Here is a 17894-nt window from a genome sequence, read left to right on the forward strand (position 1 = left end):
TTCACGGTTTAATCGAAAAAAAACATTTATTTCACTCTTTATCACTACAAGGTTGTACACATAATGACCTAGCTATTCGAAGGTGAGATCTTAAATAACCTAAATCTGCTGATGAGACATTTCGGATTCGATGGTGGCGTCTATGGACTTTGATCGGGTGGCGTGGTTCAAGGTTGTTGATGATGTTGCGTTTTCCTATTGTGAGCAGAATGCTGACTTATGCGTTCTGTGCTGGTGTTGATGTCACGTGGCTTGCTCCATCACGTAATTCCTCCGGGGGGTAAGATTGGACGTCCTCGGCCAGTTGCTGAGATTTTCCTAGTTTCTTCTGTTTCGACTTTTTGTTCGAACGGGGATAACGAACTGTAAATACAACTTTTTTCCTGCGAAAACAGATAATCGCTATTGTTATAATGATGAAAGTGGTGAATGAGAAGCTTCCAAGTATTCCGTAGAACCATCTTTTATGTTCGAATTGCTGTAATACAATGTGTTCAATTCGGTGCCGATTATTCATCGTTTGCCAGGTTAAAGTTGAGAAGTTTTGTTTGTTGATTATGTACTTATTTAGTGATAGTCCTGGGAATATTCCAATTAATTGTTTTGTGTTGCTGATAATCTCCTCGGAAACGAAGGTCTCGTTTTCAATTTGGATGCTACATTTTTCGAAATTTAGGAGGAAGTTTCCTGTTAATATTCGATTATGCGGTCCGCAATTCGAACTAATGAATTGATTCTTTACGTTGACTATCAGGAGTTTGCTTCCTGGAAGGGATTGTATTGTTGTCTGGTTTGACTGGGTGACATAACAATGGCTTTCTAGTCCCATTACTATAGGAAAAACACAGTGGTCAGAAAATGGCTGTGTTTCATGTAGCTGTTGGACCGTCTTTTGAGGTTCGTTCGTTGTGAAAAGTTTTTTGTTTGATTTAATGATGTAACTTGGAGCGTCTGTAATAACAGTATCATTGACGATAAGTGGGATGACTTTGATTATTTGGCAATCCCCATGGGTTTTAGGTATTTCCAAAATGTAAAGCAGTGTGTCATTCCTACTGGCTACTTTTGGTTTCACGTAGTTCAAGGCGTCTTCTGGGAAATCAGTTGTAATACCTTGTTCGTTCAGAATTGATTCGATCAGAAAAATTTCTTTAAGTGTTAGTAACTTACTGCTTGGCAAGGATACTCGTGATCTCAGTATAGTGTCTTCGATCTCTTCGAGGATATTGTTGGTTGCATCCAGGGATAGTAATAATGTGATTGCATCCATCTCTTTCAGTAGTATGGTGTTGAGTGAAGTATGATGATCGATTAGTTGATTGATGTTGTTCGTTATTGCTGTAATTCTCTCGTTAATTACGTGGTTCACTTTGAGTTGCTCATTTGATTGGTCGATTAGGTCATTTAGGCTGCTATTGATGAGGCGCAAGTCTTCCGCGTCGGGGCTTCCTGCAATCCATTTCCAGGCTGTTCCAATGCTGTCCCATCGTTTCTGTCTTCTACTTTTAATAGGTTTCAGTTGAATTAGGCTATCTGCTATCTGTTTGCTTTTACGTATGATTAGATCTGATATGGGTGAAGTTCTATCTATTCTTCTTGAAATTTCTAAAAATGTATTAGCGTTTTCTTCGAGTATAGTTAAATTTATTGGGTGAACAATTTTTATAATGCCGGTTTGTATGTAACAGTGTTTTAGATGTAATAGTAGTATTGGATCCTGATTTAGGTTTTTGATTTCTAGATGTTGGCAATGATTCTGTAGAAACAGACAAAATAAAAATGATAGAATTAACTTATACATGGATGGTCGTTTTTGATTCTCTTTATTTTGTTCTTGTGTCGTTTGACCTTTCTACTGTTTTCGAACGTTTTTTCAGTGATTTGGTGAGCTTTGGTTTGGACTGCTCTGGGATCTAATTTTTTTCTTAGATTAGGTTTTACAAATACTTCCTGTCCTTCAATAATGTTGGGTGGGTCTTCTTTTTTGTTATTGTTTTTTGTCTGTTTGTTTCTTGATTTCTCTATGTTTATTTTTGTTTTCGTGAAAATTTCGTTAGCTGTACTAGAAATTTCCTGGGGGTTTACTACATTCCTTTGGTTGAACAAGATTTCGTTCGGTGTATATTCTGTTGCAGAATGTACGCTGGAATTATATAATGAGATAGAAAGTGCAATTAGTGTTGGTGTGTTCATGTCTCTAAATTTATGTTTATTTGTGTTGTAAATTTCTATAATGGTTGAATGTGTCTTTTCAACTTGCCCATTGCTTTCTGAGGATGAGGCGTAGGTAAGAGATGTTCCTAGGTTATTCAAAAAGTTTTTTAGTTGAATGGATCTGAAAGTTGTTTCATGATCCGTTACAATTTGTAAAGGTGTACCGAAATTACTAAAGAAATTTGAAAGTGCGTTTTTTACATCAATAAGGTTTTTGGTTTCAATTGGAATCATTTGCGCGAATTTGGAGAAAGAATCAACCATTGATAGAAAATTAAAGGAATTTATAGAAAAAATGTCCATATGAACTCTCTCCATTGGCTTTTCGGTCGATGGTCTCGGAGATAATTTGATATTATATGGCCTCCTTTCGTATTTATGGGTATTGCAGATTACACATGCGTTGATTGCTGCCTTGATCTTGTTGTGCATCTTTGGGAAGAAGTATGCTCGTTTAAGTTGATTTTCCACCTCCGTTATTCCGCGGTGTGCTCGTTCATGCTCTTTTGTGATTAGTAGATTCTGCCTTTCTTCGGTTCTGACGTCTTCGACTTGATATTGGGTTATTACGAAGTATCCTGATTTGCTAAAATGATTCTTGTAAGATAGTTGGATAAGATTAATTAGATTTTCTGGAGCTAAAATTGCGGTTTGCTTCCCGTTATGGTATTTTTTTATGAATTCTGTAATTGAGTTTTCGTCGTAGTCATTCATGCTTATTGTTATTCGTCTATAATTTGGGAATGGTGATTCTGATGCTTCTATGTCGAGTCTTGACTGTCGGAATATTAATTGGTTTCTATAGTAATTGATCGGTCTTTCAGTTGATTTAATAAAATAATCGTCCGAATCGTCAGCTGAATGTACTGTTTCCAGGTCTTCGGTGTCTGATCTTGTTGTCTCTGGGTTCTGTTGGTTCATCTGTCCTTCTGGTTCAATGGTTAGATTTTCTGTGTGAGCATTTATTTCAGCAATATCTGTTTGTTTATTTATGTGTTGAGAGCTTAAATCGTCGGTGGTATTTGTGTCCATTTCAAACGTGTTCTCAGTTTTCCTGCTTAGAGCGTCTGCAACGACGTTCGCTTTTCCTTGTTTATATTCTACTGTATATTGGTAATTTTCGAGTTCTAGTCTCCAATGTAATATTCTGTTATTCTTCAGGGATGTTTTTATGAAGGTAAGTGGCTTATGATCCGTAAATAATTTGAATTGATTACCAAATAAATAGGGTTTGTATTTGCGTATAGCCCATATTATTGCAAGAGCTTCTTTCTCTATTGTTGAATAGTTAGTTTCAGCCTTGTTGAGTGTTCTACTCGCGAATGCAATGGGTCGTTCTACTTTGTTTTGTACTTGTGATAGGACTGCACCCACAGCGTAATCACTAGCATCTGTAGTTAATATAAAGGGAAGATCAAAATCTGGATATGCCAGGATTTGATCTGAGGCTATCGTTTGTTTGAGTTTTGAGAATGCTTCAGCATAGTCAGAGTCTTTTGTATTTACGGTCTGGTCTTTCTTTAGATATTTTGTCATCGGTTTCGTGATTTTTGAGTAATCTCTAATGAAACGTCGGTAGTATCCCGATAGTCCAAGAAACTGTCTAATTTGTTTTTCGTTTTTTGGCAAAGGCCAGTCTAAAATTTGTTGAACTTTGTCTGGGTTTGGTCGTATTCCGTTTGGTGTGATTATATGTCCAAGGAAATTTGTTTCTCTACGTAGGAACTCACATTTATCGAGTTGAATTTTGAGGTTGAATTTAACGAGTCGTTGGAGTATTTTGGAAATGTTTTCTAGGTGGTTTTCTAGACTGTGTCCGATGATAATAATATCATCGAGGTAAACATAGCAAATAGAGCCAATAAAGTCGGAAAGGATGTTATTCATTGCCCGTTGAAACGTGGCAGGAGCGTTTTTTAGCCCAAATGGCATCCTCGTAAACTCGAAGTGCCCTTGGCTAGTAGAAAAAGCTGTTTTTGCCTGATGTTTAGGATCCATTTCGATCTGATGGAATCCTGATTTTAGGTCTAACGTGGTGAAATATTGGGATTTGCCTAGATTATCGAGAATATCTTCGATTTCTGGCATCGGGAATTTGTCGTTGATTGTTTTATCGTTTAATTTTCTGTAGTCAATGACTACTCTGATTTTTCGTTTGCCCGAAGCATCCATCTTCTTCGGTACGACCCAAATTGGTGAGGAATATGGGCTTGTTGAAGGTGTGATTATTCCGCTTTGTAACATTTCTCGAATTTGAGATTCGACATCTTGTTTAAAATGATGTGGGTACCGGTATGTTTTTGTATAAACTGGGTCTTCGTCTTTCGTTAGTATTTTATGCTTAATCGCAGTCGTAGAAGTAAGTTTTTCGTCGTTTTTAAGTAAGACTTGATGATTATCAATTATTGTTTCGATAAGTTTGTTTTTTTCGTAGTTTGATAAATGTTGTGTCCGTATTAATTTGTCTATAATTTCTTTATCGGGTGTATCTTTCGAAGTAGTGGGGATCGGACAAAGTGTTTCAAAGTTGTTCACTGTTAACTTCAATTTTGGTACGACAAGCGGTTCTTTGTTTTTAGAAAGTATTTTTATAGTGGTTTTATTGTTTCGAGACGAATATAATCCCGGTTGAATTAGCGTATTTTTAGAGAAATTTTGGTATCTTGGAACAAACCAATCGCCGTCTCTGTCAGTTTCGACTGTGATTGTATGATAGTAATATTTATTTGAGGGGATATATTTCTTAAAACGAGTCTTGATTCCGTTAATGCAGATTGTACCGGTTTTATAATCTATAAACGTATTCGTTTTGGACATAAATTCAGAGCCTATGATTCCATCAAAGAACTCATGGAATGTTAATATGAAGTAAGTTTGTGCTGGTATGTTTGGACCTAAGAGTTTGAGTTTACATTTTTTGTCTATAGTATGTGTTCCGAAGATGTTTTTTATTTTTGTTGTGTTGGTATTTTTTACTGTTGGTATTATTCCTTCCCTGATAATGTTTTTGTTTGCGCCTGTGTCGATAAGCAAGCGTATTTTCTTGCTGCTAGAGATATCTTCGATTAAAAGATAGGGTAGAAAATTTTGGTTTTTTTCTATGTTTCGTTTGTTTCCGAAACAGTTCCGTAAAAATTTGAATTTCCTTCATTAATATCTTCTTCGTCGGATGAATCGTTACCCTTTGATTCCATTTCCGTATTGTTGATTAATTTTTTGTTCAATGTTAATCTACTTCTCAAGGATGGGTCAACATCCATTGGTGTGCCGTAGTTTTGTTTGGTCTGAAATTGTTTTGAATTTTCACCTTCGTTTTTCGGTGAAAATGTGGGTTTTTGAATGTTTGGTGGTCCTCCTTTGAAGGGACCTTCAAATTTGTGTGGTGTTTTTGTTGGTTTTTGGTGTTTTTCACCAAGGCTGTTTGCCACTATCTCTTGGGATTTAAATTTGCATAGGAATGCATACGCATCCTCTATGTCTTTGGGTCGAGCTGCTTGAGCGTGACCGAAGTATGGACCTTTTAGCCCAGATATGAAAGCGGCGAGGCCGTCCTCGTCAATAAAAATGTTGATAGCGTTCCAATTATTTTTGTAAACTTCTTTCTGCTTGGCGAGAGTTTTTATATTTTGTATTAACTCTTTACTCCTTTGATAATATTTGTGGATGCTCATGCCATCCGTCATTTTATGTTGCCACAATTGGCACTTATATGTCGACAACTCCTGACGATCGCCTAAAGCATTTGTCAAGATGTCTTTAATCGCATCGAACTCCTTAGGATTCCCTGCTAAACAGAGAATATCCTTAGCCCTTCCTTCGATTTTATTTGTTATGGCTGTTACGTACATTTTAAAGAGTTGATCGTTCACTCTTCCTTTGAATATTTCTAACGTTTCTTCAGCAGTGGTTAACCATGCCGTCAATTGCTTTCTGTTCCCATCAAATGTAGGGAGGGATTTTATCGGATCTGGTATACGGAAAAAATCTTCCACTCTGTATTGGATTTGATTTTGAATTTCATGTTGAATTTGCACATTTGGTGCTTGTTCGTGTGTTACGACTTGTTCAGTTTGTTGGTTTAGTAGCTGTAAAGTATTTTCCTGTTGTTGCTGTCGCTCGCTAATGAGTGCCATCTGTTGATTAATAGCACGAAGTTGTGCGGCAATTTCCTCCATTTCTTTAGTTTCAGTTATTATTAAGCCTGATAGGTCAGGTATTTGTGTATTGTCCCTTAAGGGCACGTGGGAAAAATCACCTGAAGTATCCGAATCGACACTTTCTTCTGTCTCGGATAGATCAGTATTTTGGATAGCAAATTTCAATTGCTTCCGTGCCTTTTTAAGTGCTGTACTATTAGTCACTTTAGGCATAAAGACGATTGTTCAGCGGTACTTGGCTGTCGTCGCGGCGTTTAGCTTTGTGCGAACGAAACCTGATGCGCACCTGTTGTTCGAATCGTTTTGTTTGTGGGGAGGTGAGAATTGACGTCTACTTGGAGCGCGTCGTTCTCAAGAGGGGGGAATGTGCAAAAAATTTACTTATTCGCTTCTGCTTCTGGCTCGTTGAGCGGGAGGCAAAAGTGATTAAAAAAATTTGCACTCTGATCGGTCTATCTGGTAGTGCCGAATCAGTATTTTTGTAAATTATCACTTTTAACTAAGGATAGTATAAGCGGATAATTCACTTACGTGGGTCCTGGGTTCCAGTCTGGTAAGTTGATGTGCCGGGGGGTCCTCGAATCTAGCAACGGATCTAATCCTTTAGCTGCTGACGCTTCCTGCGGGTACCACTTTAGTGAGGTTTTTTATTTCCTCACTGTTCCACTGTTTTTACACTATCACTTCCTAACTGTCACCGACTGCTACAGCGCCAATTACGTTTACATTCACGGTTTAATCGAAAAAAAACATTTATTTCACTCTTTATCACTACAAGGTTGTACACATAATGACCTAGCTATTCGAAGGTGAGATCTTAAATAACCTAAATCTGCTGATGAGACATTTCGGATTCGATGGTGGCGTCTATGGACTTTGATCGGGTGGCGTGGTTCAAGGTTGTTGATGATGTTGCGTTTTCCTATTGTGAGCAGAATGCTGACTTATGCGTTCTGTGCTGGTGTTGATGTCACGTGGCTTGCTCCATCACGTAATTATATATATATATATATTTAAAAAAAAAAAGAAATAAATAATCCATTTATTTGTTTTTGGTCTTTACCTCAATAATGTCTTTTGCAAGAAGGTCATCCAACTTCTTATTGACAGCAGCCTCATATGGAATGGGAACGCGTCGTACCGGCTGAAATACTGGCTTGAAAGAGGAATCCATATGTATTTGTACTTGTACATCTTTGATTCTCCCAAAAGGAACGTCACGTTTTTCTAACTGATTCAAACCAACACCAACTTTTAAAATTCCCAGCTCTTTTGCCGTGGCATCGCCTAGGATACAGCGTTGACCTTCCTCTACGACGAAAAATTTCGCCAGTATTGTCCGTGATGCTATTGATATTTCAGCCTCAAATGTTCCCAAAATCCGCAGTGGTATGTCACATCCATACCCTTTAATGATTTGTGAAGAACCCTTCTGTGAGTTGATAACCTTGATACATCGTTGTTTGAGAAGCGTCCAAGCTTCCTTGTGTATCACATTGATATCGGAGCCCGAATCCACCAATAGTTTGAGAGGAATACCACCTACATTGCAGTCCACGACATTCGATTCATTCCCTCCGTAGAAACAGTAGTACATCTTCGAATCACGTGATTCGTCCGGAGATTTGTCATCTGATTTTTCCAACTTTTGCGGTTGTTGAATGTCGTTACTTCCAATTAGACGAATTCTCTTGGGTTTTATTATCTTCGATGCACCGATTGATCCAAAAGTACTCTTCCGACATACTGCTTCAAAATGTCCAACTTTCTTACACCGTCTGCAAACCTGGTTACGTGCTTTGCAAATTTCTGACGTTCCGATATGACCGTTCGTTCCACAGCGCTAACATATGACGGACCTTTCGCTTGGCTTAGAATTCTTGATATCGTACATTGAGCTTCTATCCGTGAACGATCTCCGATTTTTCATGATTGGTTCCGACTTAACTTGGAAGATCTTCTCTGTTTCTGATGTATGGTTCTGTGTTTTCAATTTATCGATGTCTTTAATCTGCTGCTCGATTCCTTCCATCATCGCGCCCATTTCTATTATTTCCGATAAAGATCTATCCTTCTGTAGAATTCTACGCCGCAGTTCATCAGAAACACAACCTTCAATAATAGTATCTATAATGAAAATCTCTGCTAAAACTTCTTTTATTTCAGCGCTGTATTTCTCGAATCCACAATCCGATAGTTGCTGTCTAATTCGCATCACGAAGTGTGAAAATCGCTCATTTCGTTCCTGTTTAATACTCCTCAATCGACAGCGCTCTAGTATATATTGACGACCTGGCTCAAAATATGCGTCCAGTTTTTCTACAGCTACGTCATACCAGTTTGCCTTCGTTGCCACTATTGGAAGCTTGTCGTTATCCGGTAGGCTCTCATACACACGCTGCAGCTGCTGTCCGCCCAAATGCAACAATGTCGCTCTCATTTTTCGTTGATCCGTAATATCGTACGCGTCGAAGTATATTTCCAGTGCCGTTTTCCAAGCCTTCCATTCCTTCGCCAAATGATTTTTCTCTATCTCTTCGCATCGGAATGCCGGAAGCGCTCGCGCACCATCAATCTAAAGAGAATGAAATTGCACTAAAATTATGTGTATACGTTCAACCGTAAGAAAACATCCGACACATTTAATTTCAAATTGTACATGTAATCGTTTATGTTCCCATATTTGTTTTTAACAATGTAACCTCTCAAACACTTTTTTTTTAGGAAAAAAAATCGATTTGCATCTACCTCCTCAGAGGTGTCATCTTTTTTACAGTATTTCCTCCTCAGAGGCGCCATTTTGTATTTCTTCCCTCCTCAGAGGAGTCATTTTCTGCCGTCTTCCTCCTCGGAGAAATCGCTTTTATATTACCTCCTCAGAGGTTTTTTCTTCTTTTTTTTTATTTTTTATTTTTTTTTATTTACCTCCTCGGAGGATAGATTATTTCACATTTCCGCATCTTCAATTCCTCAGAATTGGTGCGCAAAAGTTTCATTTCTTGGAATGAAACCTTTCACTCGTTTCTTACCATTGGCTTGATACACATAACCTGTTCTTTTCGAGTCATAATCCTACACATTTTTTTTATCGAACACTCATCGTGTCCTTTTCGCTACTTACAATTTTCGCCATCCTCGTCGCCAGATGTAGAGGGGTTACTTTCTTCCGATAAATTATACACAACGCGTTTATCAATCAGTTTTAATGACTTCTTTATTTTTCACGCTTCAATAAAACACGTCCGCTTGCCTATCCGTTACTAATTGTTCTCCCCCTTCTATCTCAACGCATGTGACAGTTCGGTTCAAAGATCTTATCATCAGGTGTGCTTCACATCAGCTTGTAGATGTATGCGATGCTAGAGTGCATCCCTACAGTCACTCTACGAAAAATATAACGATTCATTAAGAGTTTTCAAACGTCTTCTTCTTCTTCTTCTTCAATGGCACTAACGGTCCTAGAGGAGCTTCGCCGTCTCAACGTAGTAATACTTGCGTCATTTTTATTAGTACTTAGTTGAGATTTCTATGCCAAATAACACGCCTTAAATGCATTCTGAGTGGCAAGCTCTAGAATACGCGTGATCACAGTGCAAGTCGGAGGAAATTTCTTTGACGAAAAATTCCCCTAACCAGAACGGGAATCGAACCCGAACACCCGGCATGTTAGTTATGACGCTAACCACTCGGCCAAGGGAGCACCCCAAACGTATATTTCAAACGTATATTACTCAAAAATCGTTATTGTGACATATGTTGTGTTATATACTGTTAGACTGGAAATTTTTTTTTCAGCATTTTTTTTGCTTGAAAAACGAACAAAAAATATAGTAAAAAATATAGTAGGTTGTGTTTAAGACACGACCGCATTGTCGACGTACAACTACGCTGTAGTTTAATTCAAGTCGCTCGTTAATAACTGCGGATATTATTTTATAATGCGAGAAAATTTTGAAATAACCATTGTACCAGTTTGGTCGCCCTGAAATGTTTTTTTTATTGTAGAATCATTTGACGATAATTAGAGGAGAAAGTTTTACGACTGTCATGCGAAACCAAATTCCAGAACATTTATTTTCTTGGTGAGCTGGCGATAGTCTAGCTTGATGATTCCCCACACAATTCTGTAGCTCAGAACCTTAATGCAATGGCGTAAATTTGATGCAATGATTGCAATGCCAGAGACATCAGCGAATGAGTAATTTGTAATTAAAATAACAGCTCAATCCGAAACGAAGACATGTGATGACGCAAAACAAGGAAAAACAAGCGATATACATTGTTTTGAATACAGAACGAAACTGAAAGTTTGCCTTCCTTCCTTGTTTGTTGAATTAAAGAGACTTTAAACTTCTTCAGTTCATTCGTCTCTAACCTTCAAACAGGCCCTTGGAAAACTTTACTTTATCCACCATATTACTCCTTCTCCCCATTGCCTTTGATCCCTCGCCGTCCAGCTCGTCCAGCAACGATGTTGTTCAGTCGATTTCCTCACGAAGAATGAAAGTTTGCCTCAGCGAGATCCACTGTTTATACTCTAGGCAAATATTCACCTTCGATCTTCTTCTTTTCCTTTGTTCACGGAGACTCTACATCTTACGATTTCCCTTCGTTGCTCGTCGGTAAGATGCTCGTTATTGACAGCTCTGTTCGGGAAAGCACACAAATGGACAGAACAAATGTATGAGGAAATGGGAATGCTTTCAATTTTCATCAATTTAAACCGTATACAGACTATGGGATTGTAATGTGTAGCATATCAAACAAATCTTGGGGTATCTCCGATTCGTTTTGGTATGTAAATCGCCGAAATCCGTTCGCGGCAAAAATAGTTATTAACGTTTACTTTATTTCATATAAACGTGACCTGTTTTTTGATTTGGCACCCTTAATGAAATACGAAGTTCTATGTCAAAAATAAACAATTAGTAGTCGCGATCTTAATATTATGCTCTGTATATATTTCTTCCTTAGAAACTCAAATGCACTTGCCCGTTCTCCTTTCCCTTTTCTATACTTAAGCAGAACTCAGCATCCAATGAGATCAGTTCACTATAACAGCTACACGAACTTCCCAAGAAAGCACTCATGACCATAGGATACTCAATATACATCACCTAGCCATAAAGTTATTACAACCCCCTACAAATAATGGTAACGTGACAACGAAGGAGAAAATACTATTTTTACCCTTAACACATTTTTGTAGTCATAGATTTACTTGGCTTAAGCTTATGTTTATGAAGATCTCAACTATTATTTAGACTTGTGTTTAAAAATGATAAATGATGATGTTCACATTTTTGAAACAGAATGTGGTTTCGGATTTCGTACCACGTTATCTTATCTAATCCATAAGGGATACAAGTTCATTTTTAGGGCTTCCATTTGATATATCCAAAGAGAAAAAATTACAAATTTTGAACAATAAAAAATTCAATTCTCTTGAGTGGTAACGATTTGGAAGATTTCAGGAAGCTTGAAATAAAGACGACTAGTCTTGAGGAGTGAAACTAGTGAAGTGAACATTTAAACAAAATAACAAACTAGGTTGCTAGGGGTCTCAGGTTGGTGTCGGTACAAATAAACATAGGTTTGCTTAGACTGGATGACTACACTTCAACACCCCCTCTCAAACAGTTAATCCTAGGTTTGACGGTAGAGCCTTGAAACGGGTAGACTCCAACGGCTTGGTAAATATATCCGCTATCTGATCTTCGGTCTTGATAGGTTCGATTTTTAGGGATCCAGACGCCACGTGATCACGGAGGAAGTGATGCTTGACGTCGATATGCTTGGTGCGCTTCATCTCCAAATTCTTCGCCATGCAGATGCAGCCCCTGTTATCTTCGTAGATGGTAACCGGTGCGCTAGCTTCTTGCAGATCCTTCAGAACTCCGTTCAGTCAAATCGCTTCAGTCGCCGCCAGACTCAGAGCTACATATTCTGCCTCGCTGGATGATGTTGCTACTGTCTGCTGCTTCTTGCTACACCAGGAGACGGGACATCCGAACACCTTGAACAGGTAACCGCTGACAGATTTCCTATCGGTGACATCGGAAGCCCAATCCGACCAATGGTACGCTCGATTCCTCTCGCCGGAATAGTAGCGTCATACCTCTGGTTCCTTGAATGTACCGGACCACGTGCTTCAGTGCTTGCCAGTGTTGAGTCGTAGGGTTTTGCTGGAAACGACCCAGATATCCAACCGGAAAACATACGTCAGGTCGAACACACAGCATGAGATACATCAGGGATCCCAATAGCTCGCGATATGGTTCGTCAGTGCGTTGGCCTGTCGGTTCCAGTGAGAGGCCTTTCTCCATCGGAACTCTGACCGGATTGCAGTCATCCATCCCGAAGCGTTTCATCAGCCGATTGATGCCTGCGTTCTGCGACAGCTTCATTACACCAGCCTCATTGTTGTAGTCGATTTTTATGCCTAAGAAATGGCGCAGGTCACCACAATCGGACAGCTCGAACAGCTTGGCCAGATCACGCTTCAATTACGCAATCGTTGATAGATTCCGGCCCACCACCAGAAGGTCATCCACGTATAGAATCACGATCAGCTCATCATTGGGAACCAGCTTCGTGTAGAGGCAATAGTCGTGCTTGGACCGAATGAAGCCCATCTTCAGCAGCTCTTCGTTGAAACGCTCGTTCCAACATCTCGGGGATTGCTTTAGGCCATACAACGACTTAACCAATCGACAAACTTGACCAGGCTTCGCTTGAACTCCATCCGGAACGGCCATGTAGATGGTTTCCATCAAACTTCCATGCAGGAAAGCAGTCCGTACACCCATTTGATGAAAATGATACTTATGATGAACTCCGACGGCCAGCACAGCTCGGATTGTGGCCAGCCTTGCCACCGGTGCGTAGGTTTCCTCGAAATCTTGTCCCGGCTTTTGGAGATAGCCCTTCGCCACTAAACGTGCTTTGTAGCGAACGGGCCTACCATTGTCGTCCTCCTTCAGTCTGAAGACCCATTTCGATTTGAGGGGTTTCACGTCAGCCGGGCACGTCGTTAACTGCCACACGTTGTTCCTCTTCAGAGAGCCTAGTTCGCTTTTGACCGCACGTAACCAATCCTTGCTGTCATCTCGTCCAGCTATCTCATCATTGCTTTGTGGAGTATCTATGAAAAGTAGACCGCCAGAAGTTGCTCCGTAACCGGTAAAGTAATCAAATAACTTACCAGGGAGCGTGCGCTCCCGTTCGCTGCGCCTCACTTGCGTTTGTCCGTCGGACTCGCAGTGTTCTGGTTGCGAAGGGAGCGCTGGTGGTGTCGGATCGTCAGGCTCGTCTGGTTGAGTTTCGACGTCGGACTGCGGATCTTCTTCTTCTTGGGAATCGTCACCTGGTTCTGCCACGTCAGCTTGTACATCTTCAGCTTCCCCCTATTGTTCAAGCGGGAATACGACGACCAGGGGAGCTTTTGATGATTCATCTGGTTCTGCACCATAAGGAAAACGTGTTTCGTCAAACTTGACATCTCGGGCTACGATGATCTTCCGTTGCTTTCTGTCCCAGAGCCTGTAGCCATTAGGGGCATACCCCATCAAGACTACCTCCACGCTTTTCGGATCGAGCTTCTTCCTTGTCTGGCTTGGAATCCACGCAAATGCCTTGCATCCGAATATGCGAACCTTCTCTACACTTGGCTTCGTACCGAACCACAGTTCAGCTGGCGTCTTTTCACACTGGAGGCTTGCCGTAGGACTTCGGTTCAGCAGGTACACTCCGGTGTTGGCGGCTTCAGACCACAAATTCTTTGGGACCTGTGAATCGAAGAGCATAGCACGTATCTTCTCGATGAGCGTCCTGTTGAAACGTTCTGCTACACCGTTCTGCTACACCGTTCTGCTGGGGAGTATAAGCGACCGTTGGCTCCACTTGAATGCCTTTGGATCTGTACCACGACTTCTGTTCGTTGGAGCAGTACTCCCTTCCTTGATCTACGGTCAGTCTGGAAATCGCCTTGCCTGTCGCCACTGTAGCCATTGCTTCGAACTCACGGAATTTCTCAAAAACTTGGGACTTCTTCTTCATCAGGTAGATAACCACGAAGTGCGTGTGGTCGTCGATAAAGGAAACAAAATATCGTGACCCGTCCCACGCCGGTGGATCAATAGGACCACAGACGTCCGAGTGGATTCGTTCCAACACCCGGGTTGCTCGCTGTCTAGTTCCGCTGAAAGGTTCGCGGCACTGCTTACCTTGTACACAGGGATCACAGAACTCAATGGCCTTTGGTTTCACGTTGATGCCATTCACCATGTTGTGCTGCACCAGTTTTGCCATCGCCTTTTCATTGAGATGGCCAAGTCGACGATGCCACAATCCGCTCGCCTCTGCATCGCACATGTTTGCTGCCGGTGGATCCACGTTGATTTCCAGCTCGTACAGACTGCCCTTCAAATGGGCCGTGGCAATCACTTGGTTCTCCTTCCGTAACACTGCTTGACGACCAACAAACAGCACCGAAATTCCAGCAATTGCCAGTCGTTTAACGGACATCAGGTTATCCCGTAGGTCGGGGATATACAGCACTTCGTTGATATTTACTCGAACACCTTTGTTGCTGCAGCCATCGATCATGCCCTTCGTTCTCGCCACGAGTGTTTCACCGTCCTTGGCAACTTGAATAACGATCGGCTCAGCCAGTCTTGAAGACGACGAAAATACCCTGGCATCATTAATCAAATGGTCACTTGATCCAGAATCCAACTTGAAGGTGACCTTTTCGCTCTGCCGCCGGCCAGATTTTTCACGGTTGACTATAAAGCTCACAGAACCGCTTCCTGAAGCTACGTTGGCCTCACCGTTGTTCCTCTGGCGGCAATCTTTCTGCATGTGTCCCTTCCGGCCGCATTTGTGGCACTTGCCTTTGAACGTTTTCGGTTTAACTTTACCTTTTTCGCCGATGAACGCCGTTGACTTCTCCACCACATCATTGTGCCGGTCACGCTGCTTCACCTCCTCTGCCAGGAGCCGCTGCTTGACGGTATCGAATTTCAAATCTTCGTCGCCTAGGTTTTCGAGCGCCGTGATTAACGGATCAAAAACTTCCGGAAGAGTCCCAAACAGCGTCACGATCAAATCCGCTTCAGCTAACTCTCCGCCTGCCTGTTTGAGCTGCCGAATCAGGTCTTCGAAAACCACCAGATGACCACGCATGGAATCGCCTTCCTTCATCCTCAACCGTCCAATCTGCTTCCGAACCAGGTTCTGCGTCACCAGAGACTTCTTAGCAAAGGAATTTTCGAGAGCTTGCCACATTTTTTTCGCAGAAGTTTTATCTCGAACGATTTCCAGGCAGTCATCGCCAAGGAAACCGATCAACAGTGACTTCGCTTTTCTGTCCGTCTCGTCAAATTTCGTCTTCACCGCGGCCTCCGCAGTGTCCGCTGGGGGATCATCTGTCAACGTCTTGACCACTCCTTGCGCGTCCAGGAACATCCGTACCCGGAAACTCCAGTTGTGAAATCCAGGACCTCCGCTGAACTGGGGTATTCCGTGCACCGAATCCTTGCTTGAAGTACCCATAACCTCTTGAGTGGTAACGATTTGGAAGATTTCAGGAAGCTTGAAATAAAGACGACTAGTCTTGAGGAGTGAAACTAGTGAAGTGAACATTTAAACAAAATAACAAACTAGGTTGCTAGGGGTCTCAGGTTGGTAGTCGGTACAAATAAACATAGGTTTGCTTAGACTGGATGACTACACTTCAACAAATTCAAATGCAATTATTACACACAATCACAGTCCTATGTCTTCATTATGCTATGCTTCATTAACATTTTGCCGTCCGGCGTAACCACAGTGGTTACGTGTGCAAAATAGGTCGCACCACAGTGATATCATGAGTATAGCATCGCTCAGTGGCCGACGACAGTACTCCAGTATCTTTCACATTTTGTTGGTGTTTTGTTCGGTAACAAAAACTTGCGAACGTCAACGTTTTTTCATGATTCATAAGTACTTTTGTCCTGACATCATTGCACACAAGAGACGATACGATTCTCCATGATAAATGAAAAATGGCATTCATTTACTACAATCCTTTACATTGATTATATATCGAAATTTCATAACAGTGAGGGAACAGAGTCAAGAGCCTATGAGAATTATCGATGAGATTGTAATTTCCCGATAATGTCAAGAACGGCCGGCGACAAACCAAGTATTCGGTTCGCTGCCGGCGCCAAGCGAATAATTTTTTAGCAATCGTGCGGATGGCAACGTCGCTAATTTCCATAAAAATGACTCCTAGAGGGGTATTATTTAAGCAAACGACATTGAGTTGATTCTCAAAGCGCTAACTGAACATCTTTGAGTAATATTAAGATTGACTACATCCAAGCGATAACATAGGCAGTTCAATCCCAGTCCTTAAGCATGCCTTCAACCTCACACTGTTAGCCTATATCTATCTGTATAAATGAAAATGGAGGCCAAATCTGTTCGTAAGCGGAAAATCCGAAGAAGGGATGGTCCGATTTTAGCCTTCTTTATTTTTGTTGTATTCATCTCATCCCGTAGATCAATATAGTGGAATGCAAAATCGGAAAATTTCCGGAAAACTCTGAAGGAATGTCGGAAAATTGAATTCCCATATGACCGAAGATTACATCGTGATAAGCGTTGTTAGTCCATTCGATATTTGCGCTAGCGAAGTTGATCTTTGTTCGAAAGTGGAAATGGTTTTTCAAGCAAAACAACGCATTCCTATATCTTCTATCTATCTATCTATATAAATAAAAATGGAAGGCCAAATGTGTTGCTAATCGCAAAATCCGATTAAGGAATGGTCCCTTTTTTGATTTTGTTGTATTTGTTGTATTCCGCTCATGGTACAATGTTATGATTAGAAAAAGTTTAGGAATTCGTTCTAAAGAATTCATAACAAAACAAAAATTTTGGGCGGGACGAAGTTCGCCGGGTCAGCTAGTATATATACATCCATTCCATGCCAAACCGATAAAGTGGTTCCCAATTAGAAAAAATAATTTTTCGGACCACCGATAAACTTTGAAAAATCATATCTCAAAAATGAAAAAATAGTATCTCTGAAATCGAGATATGTCATGTAAAAAATCCTCAGCTTTCTAGAAAAATATAAAAAATATAGCACCCTCTAGTCCAAAGCCATGAAAAAGATAAAAACCAAAAACAATCGACAATTACGAAAATAATTTTTTTTTGCAAGTTCAATGTTTTTTAATAAAGAGCTAGGTAATTGGCTTCAATTAGATATGTCGATAATCTAACTCGGTTCAGTGGTTTTAATGTTATGAATTTTTGAAAAAAGTTGGTTTTGAGAAAAAGTGGGAAAATTGATTTTTCGGACCACCCTAAAATGGAAATGGTCACCCTAACGAATAAATAAAAAAAATACTGGTGTAACGTTCTGCGATAAAGAACAAAAGTACCACTTTTCATCGAAATCTGAGAACCACTATATCGGTTTGGCATGGAATGGCTGTATATATGCAAAATACACATATACAAAAT

General features: G+C 40.5%; 1 protein-coding gene across 1 annotated transcript; it reads right to left on the reverse strand.

The window, feature by feature from the left end:
- On the reverse strand, window positions 1-7382 carry LOC129769871 (uncharacterized). Its single transcript, XM_055772375.1, has 2 exons — window positions 6903-7382; window positions 1-2143 (listed from the first exon to the last, which is right to left on the reverse strand). Exon 2 carries the CDS (start codon window positions 1799-1801, stop codon window positions 218-220), a length of 1584 nt encoding a protein of 527 aa, XP_055628350.1. The 5' UTR covers window positions 1802-2143; window positions 6903-7382; the 3' UTR covers window positions 1-217.
- Window positions 7383-17894: the final 10512 nt, after the last annotated feature.

This window comes from Toxorhynchites rutilus, chromosome 2 (genome assembly GCF_029784135.1).
Source record: "Toxorhynchites rutilus septentrionalis strain SRP chromosome 2, ASM2978413v1, whole genome shotgun sequence".
Classification (NCBI taxonomy): Eukaryota; Metazoa; Arthropoda; class Insecta; order Diptera; family Culicidae; genus Toxorhynchites; species Toxorhynchites rutilus.

Bases quoted from the DNA above. Each gene is read 5' to 3' on its own strand.
- LOC129769871 (XM_055772375.1), bottom strand. From the start codon at position 1,801: ATGTATAAGTTAATTCTATCATTTTTATTTTGTCTGTTTCTACAGAAT.